Source organism: Zea mays, chromosome 8 (genome assembly GCF_902167145.1).
Source record: "Zea mays cultivar B73 chromosome 8, Zm-B73-REFERENCE-NAM-5.0, whole genome shotgun sequence".
Lineage (NCBI taxonomy): Eukaryota > Viridiplantae > Streptophyta > Magnoliopsida > Poales > Poaceae > Zea > Zea mays.
Genome location: NC_050103.1, coordinates 128,433,805 through 128,451,020, shown reverse-complemented (window position 1 = coordinate 128,451,020; position 17,216 = coordinate 128,433,805). Strand labels below are relative to the sequence as shown.

At 53.0% G+C, this 17,216-nt stretch overlaps 1 protein-coding gene across 1 annotated transcript; it reads right to left on the bottom strand.

Moving 5' to 3' along the window:
- Positions 1-281: 281 nt before the first annotated feature.
- LOC100284155 (uncharacterized) lies at positions 282-999 on the bottom strand. The gene has a single exon (NM_001165433.2). The coding sequence runs from the start codon at positions 943-945 to the stop codon at positions 529-531; it is 417 nt and encodes a 138-aa protein (NP_001158905.1). The 5' UTR covers positions 946-999; the 3' UTR covers positions 282-528.
- Positions 1,000-17,216: the final 16,217 nt, after the last annotated feature.

The window sequence follows — 17,216 nt, the reverse complement described above, 5'->3', positions numbered from 1 at the left end:
CATAGCTGAGCCGCCTTTTAGTTCCCTTCGTCCCGACCGCAGAGGTGCATCTGCGATCAGGAGAGCAGGTCTCCGGAACCCTTCGTCTTCTAGATCCTGCACCGGGAGAGGGCGAATAAGGTTTTTGGGAAGCGTCTTCACGCGACTGCTCGTGATCTTCTGACATCGTCGACCCAGCTGATCCTGGCGCGCGCCAACAATCAGTAAGTCTAATCAGTACGCATCATCTGATTTGGCTTTTATTTCAGTTCTTCTGATTTGGTCATGATTTATATTCGGAATTTAATTTGGAATTTGTCTAATTATTCAACATTTACATATATATGGATTTTATCATATTGATTCCGTAGCAACGCACGGGCATATACCTAGTTATTACATAAGCTAGCAAATTAATTATTACGCGTGAACAGTCGTCATCTTCTTGTATAGTTGTATATCCTTCTGCTAGACTGCTACGGGTGCTTCTTCCATTGGCTTGCTGAAAAGAATCCTCTGGATCCATGCGATGCGACGGCACGCATTCATTCACTCCTCGATGAAGCCTGTCATCTTGAGGACGAGGTTCCGGACGTCGCGGAGGTCTCGCCCTTTGAGCGTCCTCCCCTTGCCAGCGCACATGGAGTAGGCCGCCGTCCGGCCGCGCACCAGCCTCCTCCGCCGCGCGACAAGAACGTGCGGCGGCACGACTGCCGAGCCGTGGTTCGCAGTCGTCCCTTTTGCACCATCGCCGACGTCGTCGGTTTCCTGGTCGTCGAGCGTGGTGGCGTAATAATGCTCCGACGACGACACCGGGCAGGGGCGGCACCGCCGCTTCTGCCGAGAGATGTCGACCGGCGTGGCTGCCCTGGGACGATGACGGACCGAGCAAGCAGGCGCCGCCTCGCCGCCGCCGTCCACGCCTGCCGGCCATAGGATTTCGGCCTCCTGGAATTCCTCCTCCATGGTACGAGTGAATATATATAGATAGGATCGGTGGCCTCGCCGTCGAGGACGGGCAGGGCTGGACGTCCCATGGCTGGCTGAATATATAGCGGGTAGCGGTGTGCTCTGGAAGGAGACGGTGCCGTGTCTTGGCGAACAAACACTCTTCCTTGCATTGGGTGGGAACGAAGGCTGGCACTACTGTGTTGGTAACGTATACCGTAACCGTACGCGGCAAGGCAAGGCAAGAAAGGAAGGGGCCGGCCAGGCCAGTCCCCCTTTCTCGTGAGCGTATCTGCGGACACTATTTTTAAAATTTTGCTAGAAGCTGTGAATCGCGATGGGTTTCGAAGAGAGCGATGGCGATCGATGCGGATGCTGGCAGGGTGAACTCCGCACGACTCGCGAAAGGGACGGCGGTGTGGATGTCATCCCCCTTCCCCTCCGCATCCGCAGACGCCGGACGCGGCGCTGGGAGCACACGCGTTTCCGCGCGACACGCCAACGCGCAGCACTGCGCGTTGCGATGCGCACGCCGAGTTGCCGCGTCGGAAAGGAAGCCATACAAAGCAACGGCCGGACATGTCTGATGCGGTGCCGGTATCCTTCCAACGGCTATAATCCAAATAATTATACAATAGCTATTAAAAATATGTTAGGCCTTGTTCGATTATTCTCATTATATATGAATTGGATGGAATTGGAAAAAATTTAGAAAAACTTTAAATTATTTAGGATTTAAACTCATCCAATCCCACTCAATCCACATATATTGAGAGCTAACCGAACAAGCCCTTAGACGTTTAGTATGGACACCGGCCCGATAAGTCCAGTACGTTATAAACCAGACAATATAGATTTTTACATGCTCTCAGATACTCGGTGCCACACCGAACATGGCCAGCGAAGTATAGATCAATGTACATATTTTATATTCTCTCAGTTTTTTTTAATCTGCTAGGTTCTCTCATGCATCACCAGACCGTATACCTAGGTGTTCAACCTAAAAAAATGAAATCTAAACCAAATAGACATTATATCCCGTGTGGTGTCCACGCCTTCTGAAAAAAAATGTACAAAGATTATTTTTTCAAACGTGCTAACTCCAACCCAACATTTTAGAGCAAAGTTAGCAATGCCAAAGCGTTTTTAAATAAATCACACTGGCTTGGTCTTAGATGTGTGGGACTCAGACCTATATGCGATACATATGAATCCAAACACTAGATCACCAAATTGTCCAATTACACCCCCCCCCCCTCATAATAATACAACCATCTATCATAAACCTAATCACACACTCTATTACATTTTAACTGGTAAAACAAAAATGCCTTAGCTTAATACATTTGCCTTGAGCCCTTTGCATTTTTTGCTTTAATAATCTCTTTTGTTATGTTGACCACTTCATCAACCTTTGTGAATATCATAATCTTTTTCATGGTTGTCATCCTTACTCAAACTTGGGTACGGACTCAACATGTCTTTTGCACAACACTTAGAGCAGATATGTCGTTTACTAGTTGTCCCAATTACCAAAACCATACATAAAAGCCTTCAAAGCGGCACTAGAGGACCGATGTGCAAGCAAGTCTACTCCTCTTAATAGCATGGTCATCATCTTAAAATCTAGTCAAGAACTTCCCTACACAACCTTTGAGCAACGAACTAAATACCCTACAAGTCACACATTTGTCATGTGCGTTTAATTTTATTTTCTTTAATATTGGTTCTACACGAGCATCCAACCTTCATTTTTTATATCATGAACAACGGTCATTCATTAGTGTAGCCAACCATGCTATCTTTTTATCATTGCTCACAACATAAAGTTTCTTCGTTGTTCCATATGAATGATATGATCTACTTTGTGTCATTATGTTGTCTTATTGGTTCATGATGGCAACTTTACTTGCTCTTTGTTGTTGTTTCTGTCCATGGACATTAAGTCCTTGCTCAAACTTCTCTGTCACGTACACTTTGTCGCTTCAAAGCATCTGATTGCTCCTAACTATACATGTCCAAATGGACGGGCCAGACTGACCTAGCCCACGTCCGATCATCGTGCCAGCCTGGGCCGAATTAGCAAGCAGGCCAGGTCGTGCTTGCCAACGAGGCCCGAGCGAGGCCCATGCGCGACACAATAAGGTATTAATCGTGCAGGGTTGGCTCACAACCCGGCGAGCCTAACGGGCCTATAATAGTATAAAAACTATGTTAAAATATGCATATATGAAGGTTTGAATGATAGTTATTAGCTCTAAACACTTATTTACACCCATATAACCGACAAAACAAACATGATTCATGTATTTTGTACTCTACATTAAAGTATAATGTATGTCTTTGTATGAAAAATGGGGGAAATAAAAAACGGATCGTGCCATGCCTAGCCCGTCGTACCGCGCCTTAGGCCCAGACAAGGCCCGATGATCGGACCGGGATGGCACGGACCCGCTTTGCTTCGTACCGTGCCAGGTTTAGGCTGAGCCAAACCCGTGCTGTGTTTCGGGCCGCTCGATAAACCCGGCCTGCCTGGACATCTATAGCCCTAACCGATCGCTAAGCCATACAATTAAAACCATGTTATGTCTCATCACATTTGAGAGCGGCACAAACCACGAGAAAGCCTATGACACAAGTTCACTTCCACCTTTCTATATACGAACTGTTCGTGTCGTTTCTGAAATATGTTGGCATTAGCATAGTACTAGCTCCTTTTTCGAATATTTATCGTTCACTAGTTTATTTTTAAACTAAACGGCGACAAATAAAAAAGAAAGGAGGGAGTACTATTTACGCATCATCCTAGAGACCTAGATAGACAGAGACTGTTCACCATACAGTCCACAAAAAATAATCTCTAACAATGATGAAGGTCACATATGGATGGGTGACAAATTCCACACTCTGCGGCATCTTTTTTTTTGAACGAACGACACGAGATAGTGCACGTTTCTATTAATAACGAAGAGAGTCAAGTAGTGGCTAAGAGGCACCACAGGAAGAGTATAAAAAGATTACATAATTACACCAGAGGTAAAAGCGCAATAAGGTGCTTAGCACGTGCGACACCACATAGCCTTGCCTTTGCCTTAATTGCTGCTAGCATGTCTGCCACTGACCTCTATCGCCTTTGGAAAGTGTGGTGGTTCCTTTCCAGCCAAATTTGCGAGACCACCAACAAAAGCAGGGAGCGTGTCCTCTTTTTGAGTACAACGAATGAGCCGACTATGAACCACCACTGCTTGATCGAAGTGGAGTCCGTCCAGGTAGCTAGAGATAAAGGACCAACAGAGAGCCAGGATGCCAGAGCATCCCAAATTCTCGTCGAGTAGCGGCCGCAACCGGCAATAATGTGATGAACTGTCTCGGGGTGTCGCTTGCAAAGCGGATAAGAAGGACTATGTCTATGCGGCCATCCACGTGCTGCGAGCCTATCAGAGGTCCAAACCCCGGTTACGGATGATAAGCCAAGCAAAAGAGTTTGCATTTAGATGACTCCCATGGCATCCAAATAAGGGTTTTGAGTAATTGAATCCGGTAAGCAGAGGCTACAGAATATTCACCGGAGGTGCTGTAGATCCAGTCGATGCGATCGTCTGTGTTCTGTGCACCCAGGAGACCGAATGGACGAAGGACTAGAAGTCCACAAAAACTGTTTTAGGTGATCAACCGTGTGGATCGCGTGGAGATCAGTGTGGCTCACCAAGCGCTATCAGTCAAGGCCTCCGAACAGACAGCCTGCGGTCGAAGGAGGCGGGTGAAGATGTCTACGACAACTTTGTTCCCGCTACAGATACAGTCCAGCTATGAGCTATCGACTTGTCACCCTTTGGTTTTTCTTCGTTGCCTGTCTCGGTATGGCGCGGCTAGCTGCTTTCACGTTCCGTTCTGGTGAAAGTGAAACTCCCTTTCTCTCTCCTCGGTAGGCCTGATTGCCTGATACGGCCGTATCACGCGCGTTCGATACCGCCTGCAGAGCAATCTCTCTGTATCGATCGTACAGCGTGGGGTTGTTTCTTCACAGATGCCAACCAAATACAAAGCGCAGGTGTGTACTGTATTCCATAGCCTGTTCTGTTCACTTTCTGTCTCTGTCCCGCATCATTGGCTCGCTGCTGGTGTATCAGGCGAACACGAGCTCTGGTTTGCCTGTGGAGTGTGGAGAACTGCAGTGCCACATCAAATACGTAAGTGGTCCACTCCAGTCTATATATACGATGCACTCCACTCCAGAAATACGCGGCCGCAGCGCAACAGTCTATATATACGATGCACTCTACTCCAGAAATATGCTGGCATCTGCTACTGCTAGCCCTCTCAGCAAGCAGACTTGTGATCGAGTTTCTGTCTGTGCTTCTTTCTTTGTAGTCGCAGCGTGTCTTACTCCGGACGGAGGATCATGCATGCATGCATTCATGCCTCAGACAGAGCAGTGGGGCGCTGCTCCGTCCGTCAGGATATGTTTTCTGAAGGAAAACGACGAGAGGGGCAGGGCAGGCAACAAGCGCAGCGCGGCGCGGCACAGGGCTCGCTCGCTTTCTGATCTGAAGAGGGGGAAAAAAAGTTCAGATTGGGGTAGACGATTCTCGCTAGCGCTGGCTCTGGCGATGCCGATGCCGCCACCGGCAGGAGCTAGGCAGCTAGCTAGCCAAGCCGCCCATGGCGCCTTGTCGCTCCGGCGCACATGCATGGCGCTCGCGGCACGCCTTTGCGACGCCACCACCACCACGCGTCCACGCCCGCCCAATGCCGGAGAGAGGGTCTGGTCTGTCAGGTATCTTTCGTCACATCACCTGGGACTGGGTGGGAGGACCGGAGGAGTGCATGCAGCCAGCCGACGAGATGCATGCATGATGGACGGTGGCATGGTGCCATGACGCCCCTCTCCTCCGATCTCGTCGAGCTCCTTCCTATAATCCTATGGCGCTCGCTCGCTCGCTGACACGAGGGCTCGTCGCTCCTGTGGCTGGCCTCTGCCGAGTGGTGTGCATGTGTTGGTTGGTGTTGCCCTTGGCCGGCATTTCGCGCCGTCCCTGTGCTGTGCAGACGGGAGCCGCATGTGCACCGATCCTGTTCCGGCCGGAAACTTTTCACTCTGCCAGTGCTGCTGTAGATCCTGCCCCCGCTGTTGTCTGCGTCACTCTCTACAAGAGTATAGTACATTTATTACTCATCCGTGTTTGTGTATCTCTCGGCTCTCCTACCCTCCAGCCTGTCGTGTTGGGCCTGTTTGGGAGGGCTCCGGCTCCTCCGAATATAACTCCAGCTCCTATTCTTTTGCAAGAGCAGCTTCTCCACAAGAGCCGGTGTTTTTTCTGATCCATTTGGCAAAAATAGCTCTCTACTTTTTTTAATTTGGTGTACGGGCTAATGTCAGTAGTAAGCTCGTCACCCGTCCGTTCGTCTCGCTCGACATGCTGCTTTCACTCTGCAGTCTTCGCATCCGCCACCCGGTGTTCCGTCCAAGTTGCTGCACAGGATGAACGTGCCAGGCTGCTAGAGACCAAAAACGAATGGGACACACGGAGCTGTTAGGAGCCAGTTTTTATAGCTCCTGCTCTAGACGCTAAAACGTCTCCTGCTCTAATTCAAGAGCTGTTTTTTTGCATGGTGTTTGGGAGGGCTCCAGTAAAGAGCCGGCGCTGGAGCCGCTTAAGAGCCCTCCCAAACGGCCACGTTGTCCGCATAGTTACTCCTTTTTTGCGGTGGTGCAACACTGTAAGAGAGTAAATAGGGTAGAAGGTTCTAGCGTGGAAGAGGGGTAAGAACAGAGAGGGGACACGGAGGAAGACGAGGCGGCGGCGCCTCTCGCTCTCGTGTATTGTATTACTTGTTTGATAATGTCCCGATTACAGTAGTTTAGAGTATACTGGTCCGTTATCCGTGCGTTGCAATGGCTCACAATAATACCCACGTAAATTATCTACCAAAAAGATTTTAAGGTTTTTTTATTTATTGTCTCTGTGTAATACCTAAATTGTAAGAGTAGTGAAATGTCCAAGAATGAAGAAGTATAGAGGGTTCAATTGACCACTTGTGTTATTATTCTCATTGTTGCATATTTCAAATCATGGGATTATCCTTGGCTACCAATAAATATACTAAATAAAAGAATGGTGCATCATGTTGGAGTTTAATTGCTTGTGCATTTAATTATAAAAATAATTATAAATAAAACACATTAATAACGAAAAGGAGGTTTGACCTAATTTAAAGCTTGGAATTTGGAAAAGAGAGAAAAGAAAAGAAGAGAAGGGAGTATAAAATATAAAGGGAAAAATATAAATATACTTTTAAAATTGGTATTTGGTAACATGAGTTTGAACTTCACAAAAAAAATGATTCAAATTTAAAATCTAAATTTGAAAAGGAGAGAAAGGGAAACATAAAATAAAGAAAACAGTGAACAACCTTACCTGGGCTTCGGCCACCATTTTGGCCCACCAGGGAAAACCCCTCTGCGTAGCCCATCTTGCTCCGCAGGCGTGCGCCGACACGCTGGGCCCATCGGGCAGTCTAACGTGCTCGGCTGCGATCTCTTTCCCTCGCTGCTCTGCGGGCCCAATACGTCAGCCACTCGCCCTCGTTGTCCGTGGCTCAGCACGTGTTGCGCTCGGTCACTGAACCCGGGACACCACCTGTCACCCCCTTCCTTCGCACGGTTGCGTCAACAGCGATCGCGTGATCCGCGGAGAGCACCTTCCGGGGATCTCGCCGACGTCGTTGCAGCTGCGGCTCAGCCCACCCCTATATCCGTGGCCACGATCCATTGCCTCTCTCCGTTCCACAGTTTCCCCTAGGTCTGTCGCCCTAATTTCCAGTACCGCCCTATCGCCGAGTGTAGAGAAAGCGCCGCCGCAGTCTAGCTTCGGCTACGTCGCCGTTTGGGTCTTGGTGAAGGGTCGTGGAGCTTCGTAGCGTCACCAGGGAAACGTCCCTGGTAGTATCTGGTGGGATTGATCTTCAGGGCGGCCCCAATTTCTCGCCGTAGTTGAAGGGCCACCGCGGGACCGCACTCTGCCGCAGACCGACTCCCTGGGCACGCCATCGCCGGTAAGTAATCGACCCTCGTGTTCGGCGAGTCCTCCTTAACGCATTGTAGCTCGTTGTTTTGGCATCGGGTCAGCGGGCGCCGTGCCGGGCTAGCTCCGATCATCCTCCACCGGGCGTAGTCGAGCGGCGCCGCCGTATTCAATTGTAGGATTGGGGAGAATGCGTGGGTCGTTGATGCGTGAATGATCGGCCCGGATTTGATGATGTGATAGCGATAGCGCTCCACCGTTGGATAGCGATCGCGCGGTGGAGAGTCGACCGCGCGCAGGCGGGACTGGGGCCGTGGATCGCCGATCCAACCGCCCTAGTTGCGTACCGTATCATGGTTGGGAGGTTTTAATCTGGGCCGCTAGGCGGAGATCGGACGACCCTGGATCCACGATACCCCTTCGCGGAGACTTTTTGTTAATAAGACCATGTACTTTTTGAAATAGAACCCACAGTCCGCAGCAGTGTCAGTCTGAGTCTTAGGACATTTTTCGTGGTAGCCCCTGCTGTTTTCTGTTATTGAGGCCCAGTCCAGAGGGTTATTAAATCAGAAAAATGAATTAGAAAATGAGTTTTTAAAATAAAAACAATACCTATAATTTGTATAATTTATAGGAAATGCGTATGAGCTCCAAATTGGTCCTTTCCAGTTCCTAAATCTTCATAGTATTATTGTCTACCCATTTGTGCTTCTGTTTTTGCATGAAAGACACATTAAAATTATTCTTTTACTTAATCATGTATTAAATACATAAAACCTTGGAAAATCCATAACTTAAAATCTATAACTCCAAAATCAATGATTCCAGTTCCTATAATGTCGGGTACCGAAATTAGGGGTACCCCCAACACTCTTAATCACGGCTGGTAAACACCTTCAGAGAAACCATAAAGGCTTACGGCTCAGGTCAAAGTCAAAGCTTCGTCTACCAAGGGACGCGGGCTCACCTCGCCTGAGCCCGGCCTCAGGCAGAACAGTGGTCCCGGACGAGTCCACGCCTCGCCCGAGGGTCTCTTCGGACAGTGAGTGCACCCTCGGTTCCGCAAAATACAAGCCTTGTCGTGCAAGCGACTTTGGCCAAATCGTCTTACCAGCCGACCGTGTTGCATGCGCACTTAATGCTGGGGTCGCCTGACACCTTATCCTGACACACGCACCTCAGTTGGCAAGGTCAAAGTGACCGCAGTCACTTCGCCCTTTCACTGACCGATCTGACAGGAAAACAGCGTCGCCCGCCCTGCTCCGGCTGCTGTGCCAACCACCCGGGCGAAACCGACAACGGTCGAGTTCAGCCTCGGGCGCAACAAGAAGCTCCGCCTCGCCCGACCCCAGGGCTCGGCCTCGGCCTCGGCCTCGGGAAGAATCACGTCCTCGCCCAACCCTGGGTCTCGGCCCCAGCCTCGGCCTCGGAGGAGTCGCTGCCTCGCCCGACCTCAGGCTCGGATCAACCATGCCACGAGGGATGCATCATTACCCTACTCCTAGCTAGCTCAGGCTACGAAGGAACAAGACCGGCGTCCCATCAAACTTACCCCGGTAACAGGCGATGGTGGTTTCCCGCATGCAACCATGACGTCGGTGGTCCTCAAGCCCCCTACGGAAGCAAGGAGACGTCGGCAAGATCCACGCAGCGCCAACAGCTGTACTGCTACAGGATCCAAGGCACTTCTCCGACGGCCACAATACTACCTCTATAGGACTCGAGACGTCCCCCCGAGGGCCACGCTGTAATCTATACAGGGCTTAGGGCACTTCCCTGCCAGCCATGTTAGCTCCCAGCTACACCCCATTGTACAATTGGGCATCTCCTTACGTCTATAAAAGGGGGTGTCCAGGGCCCCACGAGGGGAGGACGGGAGGGGAAAAAAGGAGAGAGAGGGACAGAGGGACGAGCATACGAACATATGTATGCACAGCAAAGGGACGGGAGAAGACGAGCAGGGGCCGGACCCTCTCTCTCTCTCTCGCTCTCGCTCTCTTCTACTCGCTCTCTTTCGCCCTCGCTCTCTCACAACGCTCGTAACCCCTACTACGAGCACCCCGGTGCAGGATAATACAAGGCACATTCCTCCACTTGTGTTCCATCCCGCGCCAACCCATTTTGGTTGGGTCACGCAGCGACAATTTTACTCATCGGTCCAGGGACCCCCCGGGTCCGAAACACCGACAGTTGGTGCGCCAGCTAGGGGCCTGCTGCGTGTTAACAACCGCTTCCCCGTTGAGTTCCAGATGGGGAGTGTTTAGCAACCTCTTCAGCCTGGGACAGTGCTCCACTTCGGGAGCCTCGAGTTCATGTCCCTCGACGGTAGCTACGACATGGTACTCATCCCTCCGCGGCACAACGACAACGACAGTCAACGACTCGCCCGGCGGAGGCAACCTCCACGGCGGCATCTCCCCGTGGCGGAAGAGGAACACTCCGGTCGTCCCCGCCACCCTCCTCGCCGGAGGAGGCGGAGACGGGGCAACCGTGGCCATGCAGGAGGCGGCACCTTATCGGCTGTCGGACTGGATCGAGCCGACGACGCCGGCACTCCTCCGGGGGACATGTCAGGTGTTGTTCTCGTGCCTAAGACGACGACGAGCGCCACTTCCGCGCAACGAGCTAGCCCCGAGCATACCGACGACGCCAGCACCCTCGCCAAGGACCTGCTGGGCGTCACCCTCGTGCCTGAGATGACGGTGCGTTCCGTCCCCGACGCGACTTCACCACCGTCCATCGACCAAAAGGTACCGTCCGTATTCCACCCTGTTCCCTTTCGATTCAACTTCGATCCACCTAGCGATCCCGCTATGGTGAGCGCTTTCGTAAGGGCGTATCCCAACCTTCCGGGGTACCATATGTGGTCGACCTGGGACCGACTGACAGCCGTCCCAATCTCCGGACCGGCGGGTTCCGAGGAAGAGGACGACCCCGACTTTGGTTGGGATTTCTCTGGCATCGATGACCCCGGTGCCATGCGGGACTTCATGTCCGCATGTGATCACTACCGCTCCGGTTGTTCTGACGATGGCCACGACCATGACGACGAGGGTTACGGCCCAAGTCGTGAATGTTTCCATGTCGATCGGGGAAATCATGACGAAGGCAACCACCTCGGTATGCCGGAGGTTGATGATCCCCCTGGGCCCGCATCTCGCGTTGACATCCCGCGGGAGCTAGCTGTGGTCCCAGTCCCTGCGGGGGGTCGGGACACACAACTCGAGCAAATCCGTGAGATGCAGGCCTGGGTCGACGGGGAAGCAGGGCGGCTTGTGCAGCTCCGACAGAACATCGAACAGGAGTGGGCAGGCCAAACACTCGCCGGAGGAGCCTGTCATCGGCCCCGGGACGTCCAGCGCCGCATCGTCGACAATGCCAGGGCAGCGCTGCCTCCGGCCGTCAGCGGGTCCGGCCAGGACCTAGCTGCAGCGGCGATGCTACTTTGAACAATGCCGGAGCCATCCACCACCGAGGGACGGCGTATCCAGGGCAAACTCAAGAATCTCCTGGAAGGTGCCACAGTTCGACGAGCCGAGAGCTCCACCTCCCAGAGGCGAGCTGACCCCTCGGAGCATCACGCGACGTCCTCCCGACGCATGCGGGAGGCCTCGGTCCATCCCGAGCACACGTGGGAAGAGGCACCTGCCGCCCAGGATCGCCTCGGCAACGAGCATCACCATCACGACCATCGAGCCTGCCTCGACGAGAAGGTGCGCCGAGGCTACCATCCCAGGCGTGGAGGGCGCTGTGACAGCGAGGAGGATCGGAGCCCCTCGCTCGAGCCACCCGGTCCACGAGTCTTCAGCCGGGCCATACGACGAGCGCCGTTCCCCGCCCGTTTCCGAGCCCCGACTACCATCACCAAGTACTCGGGGGAGACGAGGCCGGAGCTGTGGCTCGCGGACTACCGACTGGCATGCCAGTTGGGAGGGGCGGACGATGACAACCTCATCATCCGTAATCTACCCCTTTTCCTCTCCGACGCCGCCCGGGCCTGGCTGGAGCATCTACCTCCTGCGCAGATCTCCGACTGGGACGACCTGGTCAAGGCTTTCGTGGGAAATTTCCAGGGCACGTACATGCGTCCTGGGAACTCATGGGATCTCCAAAGCTGTTGCAAGTAGCCTGGGGAATCCCTCCGAGAGTACATCCGGCGGTTTTCGAAGCAGTGCACCGAGTTGCCTAACATCACCGACTCGGACGTCATCGGAGCTTTCCTCGCCGGCACCACTTGCCGAGACCTGGTGAGCAAACTGGGACGCAAGACTCCCACCAAGGCAAGCGAATTGATGGACGTCGCCACCAAGTTCGCCTCGGGTCAGGAGGCGGTCGAGGCCATCTTCCGGAAAGACAAGCAGCCTCAGGGGGAGCTGAAGGAAGACGCCCCCGAGGCGTCCGCCCAACATGGCGCGAAGAAGAAGGCCAAGAAGAAGGCGCAAGCGAAGCGCAACGCCGCTGACGCGAATCTTGTCGCTGCTACCGAGCACAGGAATCCTCAGAAGCCCCCTGGAGGGGCCGCCACGTTCGACAAGATGCTCAAGGAGCTGTGCCCCTATCACCAGGGTCCCGTCAAGCACACCTAGGGGTGGATATCGAGCCAGCTCGGCTCGTTATGGCTCGGCTCGTTATAGCTCGTTATTGTAACGAGCCAACTCGGCTCGGCTCGTTATACTAACGAGCTAAACAGCTGGCTCGGCTCGGCTTGTTAGGAAGCTCGAGCCAGCTCGTTAGGCTCGCGAGCCACACAACTAAATATAAAGATCTATGTACATAAATATATGTATAACCGAAAAATCATATTTTAAGTGTTTAACACTACAAACATGTAGCCATGCAATAATACAAATATCTAAGCACATGACACATCCACACATGTCCATATCACAGATCATAACAACGAGAAAACAAGACTATGAGAGATGAGACAACACCAACGACTAGACAAACTTGTGTTGTGGCTTAGCTCGTTTGGCTCGCGAGCTAGCTCACGAGCTAACCCGAGCTGGCTCATTAGAGAACCGAGCTAGAATGCTAGCTTGGCTCGCTACAAAATTAAAACGAGCCGAGTCGAGCCGAGCTACTAACGAGCCGAGTCGAGCGAGTTATCGAGCCACGAGTATTTCGTCCAGCCCTAAGCACACCCTTGAAGAATGTGTCATGCTCCGATGCTATTTCCATAAGGCCGGGCCCCCGACGGAGGACGGCAAGGACCAAGGCAACAACAAGAAGGAGGGCGGCAAGGAAGAGGAGTTCCCCGAGATCCACAACTGCTTCATGATTTACGGCGGGCAGGTGGCGAACGCTTCGGCTCGGCACCGCAAGCAGGAGCGCCGGGAGGTCTGCTCGGTAAAGGTGGTAGCGCCAGCCTACCTAGACTGGTCCGACAAGCCTATCACCTTCGACCGAGACGACCACCCCGACTTCGTGCCAATCCCAGGAAGGTACCCGCTTGTCGTCGATCCGATCATCGACAACGTTAGGCTCTCCAAGGTCCTCATGGACGGAGGAAGCAGCCTCAACATCATCTATGCCGAGACCCTGAAACTCTTGGGGGTTGATCGGTCCGAGGTCCGGGCCGGTGCGGCACCCTTTCACGGGATCGCACCTGGAAAGCGTATCCTTCCCCTCGGGCGGATTGACTTGCCCATCTTCTTCGGAACTCCCTCCAACTTCTGAAAGGAAACCCTCACCTTTGAGGTGGTCGGGTTCCGAGGGACCTACCACGCGGTGTTGGGAAGGCCGTGCTACGCCAAGTTCATGGTCGTCCCCAACTACACCTACCTCAAGCTCAAGATGCCAGGCCCAAACGGGATCATCACCGTCGGATCCACGTACCGCCACACGTACGAATGCGACATGGAATGCGTGGAGTACGCTGAGGCCCTCGCCGAGTCCAAGGCCCTCATCGCCGACCTGGAACGCCTCTCCAAGGAGGTGCCCGACGTGAAGCGGCACGCCGGCAACTTCGAACCAGTCGAGGCGGTTAAGTCCGTCTCTCTCAACCCTAGCAACGACGCCAGCAAGAAAGTCCAGATCGGCTCCGAGCTCGACCCCAAATAGGAAGCAATGCTCGTCGACTTTCTCCGCGCAAACGCCGAAGTTTTTGCGTGGAGTCCCTCGGACATGCCAGGCATACCGAGGGATGTCGCCGAGCACTCACTGGACATCAAAGCTGGAGCCCGACCCGTGAAGCAGACCCTGCACCGTTTTGACGAAGAAAAGCGCAGGGCCATAGGCGAGGAGATCCACAAGCTACTCGCGTCAGGGTTCATCAAAGAGGTATTCCATCCCGAATGGTTAGCTAACCCTGTTCTTATAAGGAAGAAGGATGGGAAATGGAGGATGTGCGTAGACTACACTGGTCTAAACAAAGCATGTCCGAAGGTTCCCTACCCTCTGCCTCGCATCGATCAAATTGTGGACTCCACTGCTGGGTGCGAAACCCTGTCATTCCTCGATGCCTACTCAGGCTATCATCAAATCAAGATGAAAGAGTCCGACCAGCTCGCGACTTCTTTTATCACGCCTTTTGGCATGTATTGTTATACTACAATGCCATTTGGTTTGAGGAATGCAGGCGCCACCTACCAGAGGTGCATGAACCATGTGTTCGGACAACACATCGGTAGAACGGTCGAGGCTTACGTCGACGACATCGTTGTCAAGACGAAGAAAGCCTCCGACCTCCTCTCTGACCTTGAAACGACATTCAAGTGTATGAGAGCTAAAGGCGTGAAACTCAACCCCGAGAAGTGTGTCTTCGGAGTCCCCTGAGGCATGCTCCTAGGGTTCATCTTCTCCGAGCAGGGCATAGAGGCCAACCCAGAGAAAATCGCGGCCATCACCAACATGGGGCCGATAAAAGATTTGAAAGGAGTACAGAGGGTCATGGGATGCCTTGCGGCACTGAGCCGTTTCATCTCACACCTTGGTGAAAAAGGATTGCCCCTGTACCGCCTCTTAAGGAAGACCGAGCGCTTCACATGGACCCCCGAGGCCGAGGAAGCCCTCGGGAACTTAAAAGCACTCCTTACAAATGCACCCATCTTGGTGCCCCCCGCTGCGGGAGAAGCCCTCTTGATCTACGTGGCCGCAACCACTCAGGTGGTCAGCGCTGTGATCGTAGTCGAGAGACGAGAAGAAGGGCACGCACTGCTCATCCATAGGCCAGTCTACTTCATCAGCGAAGTGCTATCCGAGAACAAAGTTCGCTACCCGCAGATCCAGAAGCTGCTCTACGCAGTGATTCTGACACGGCGAAAGCTGCGACACTACTTCAAGTCTCACCCGGTGACTGTGGTGTCATCCTTTCCTCTGGGAGAGATCATCCAGTCCCGAGAGGCCTCGGGTAGGATAGCGAAATGGGCAGTGGAACTCATGGGCGAAACACTTCCATTCGCCCCTCAGAAGGCCATAAAATCCCAAGTCTTGGCCGACTTCCTGGCTGAGTGGACTGACACCCAGTTATCAACGACTCCAATCCAACCCGAGCTTTGGACCATGTACTTCGACGGGTCGCTGATGAAAACCGGAGCAGGCGCGGGCTTGCTCTTCATCTCACCCCTTGGAAAGCATCTTCGCTACATGATCCGCCTTCATTTTCCGGTGTCAAACAACGTGGCCGAGTACGAAGCATTGGTTAATGGGCTGCGCATCGCCGTCGAGCTAGGGGTTCGGCGCCTCGACGCTCGTGGCGACTCGCAGCTTGTCATTGACCAAGTCATGAAGAACTCCCACTGCTACGATCGGAAGATGGAGGCCTACTGCAAAGAAGTTCGACGCCTGGAGGACAAGTTCTACGGGCTGGAACTCAGCCACGTCGCCCGATGATTCAATGAGACTGCAGATGAGCTGGCTAAAATAGCCTCGGGGCGGACACCGGTTCCCCCGGACGTCTTCTCCAGGGATATACATCAACCCTCTGTCAAGATCGACGACACGCCCGAGGGAGCCTCGGCCGAGCCTGAGGTACCCTCGACCGCCGAGGGTGAGGCCCCATGCGTCGAGGGAGAGCGAAATGGGGTCACACCGGTCCTGGACTGGCAGACCCCGTACCTGGAATATCTCCTTCGAGGAGAGCTGCCCCTCGACAAGGCCGAAGCTCGGCGACTGGCTCGGCGCGCCAGGTCGTTCGTTTTGCTGGGTGATGAAAAGGAGCTCTATCACCGTAGTCCCTCGGGCATCCTCCAGCGATGCATCCCCATCGCCCAAGGACAAGAGCTGTTACAAGAAATACATTCGGGGGCTTGTGACCACCATGCAGCACCTCGAGCCCTCGGTGGAAATGACTTCCAACAAGGCTTCTACTGGCCAACCGTGGTGGCCGACGCCACTAGGATTGTACGCTCCTGCCGGGGGTGTCAGTTCTATGCAAAGCAGACACGCCTGTCCGCTCAGGCCCTACAGACGATACCCATCACCTGGCCGTTTGCTGTGTGGGGTCTGGAACTCGTCGGCCCCTTGCAGAAGGCACCCAGAGGCTTCACGCACCTGCTGGTCGCCATCGACAAGTTCTCCAAGTGGATCGAGGTCCGACCCTTAACCAGTATCAGGTCTGAGCAGGCGGTGGCGTTCTTCACCAATATCATCCATCGCTTTCGAGTCCCGAACTCCATTATCACCGACAATGGCACGTAGTTCACCGGAAAAAGTTCCTGGACTTCTGCGAGGACCACCACATCCGTGTGGACTGGGCCGCCGTATCTCACCCTATGACAAATGGGCAGGTGGAGCGTGCCAATGGTATGATTTTGCAAGGACTTAAGCCCAGGATCCACAACGACCTCAACAAGTTTGGCAAGCGGTGGATGAAGGAGCTACCCTCGATGGTCTGGAGTCTGAGGACGACGCTGAGCCGTGCCACGGGTGTTGGGGACTTGTTCTCAAACGCTTCGAGTTAAGGACAAGGCAACATAAAAGTGTTAAATGTTAAAGTCCTTCGTCATTCGAAGCATTATCTCCTTTCGGATATAATGAATTCCGGACGAAGGTCATGAAAGACAAACCTTCATGATCACAATAAATGATGAAGAAGGATTCATACACAAGATATGAAAAAATAATATAAACACTTTAAATGTTATTATCAACTTATTTTTATTTGCGTTACTGTATCCACAATGACAGATTATAAATGTACCTTCGGCTCGAAGGAAAGCAGGGGTACAAGCGCGACGTGAGAATAAATGCCAAGTTCGCGTGAACAGTACGGGAGTACCGTTCACCTATTTATAGGCACAAGACGCAGCCTATAAGAAATTA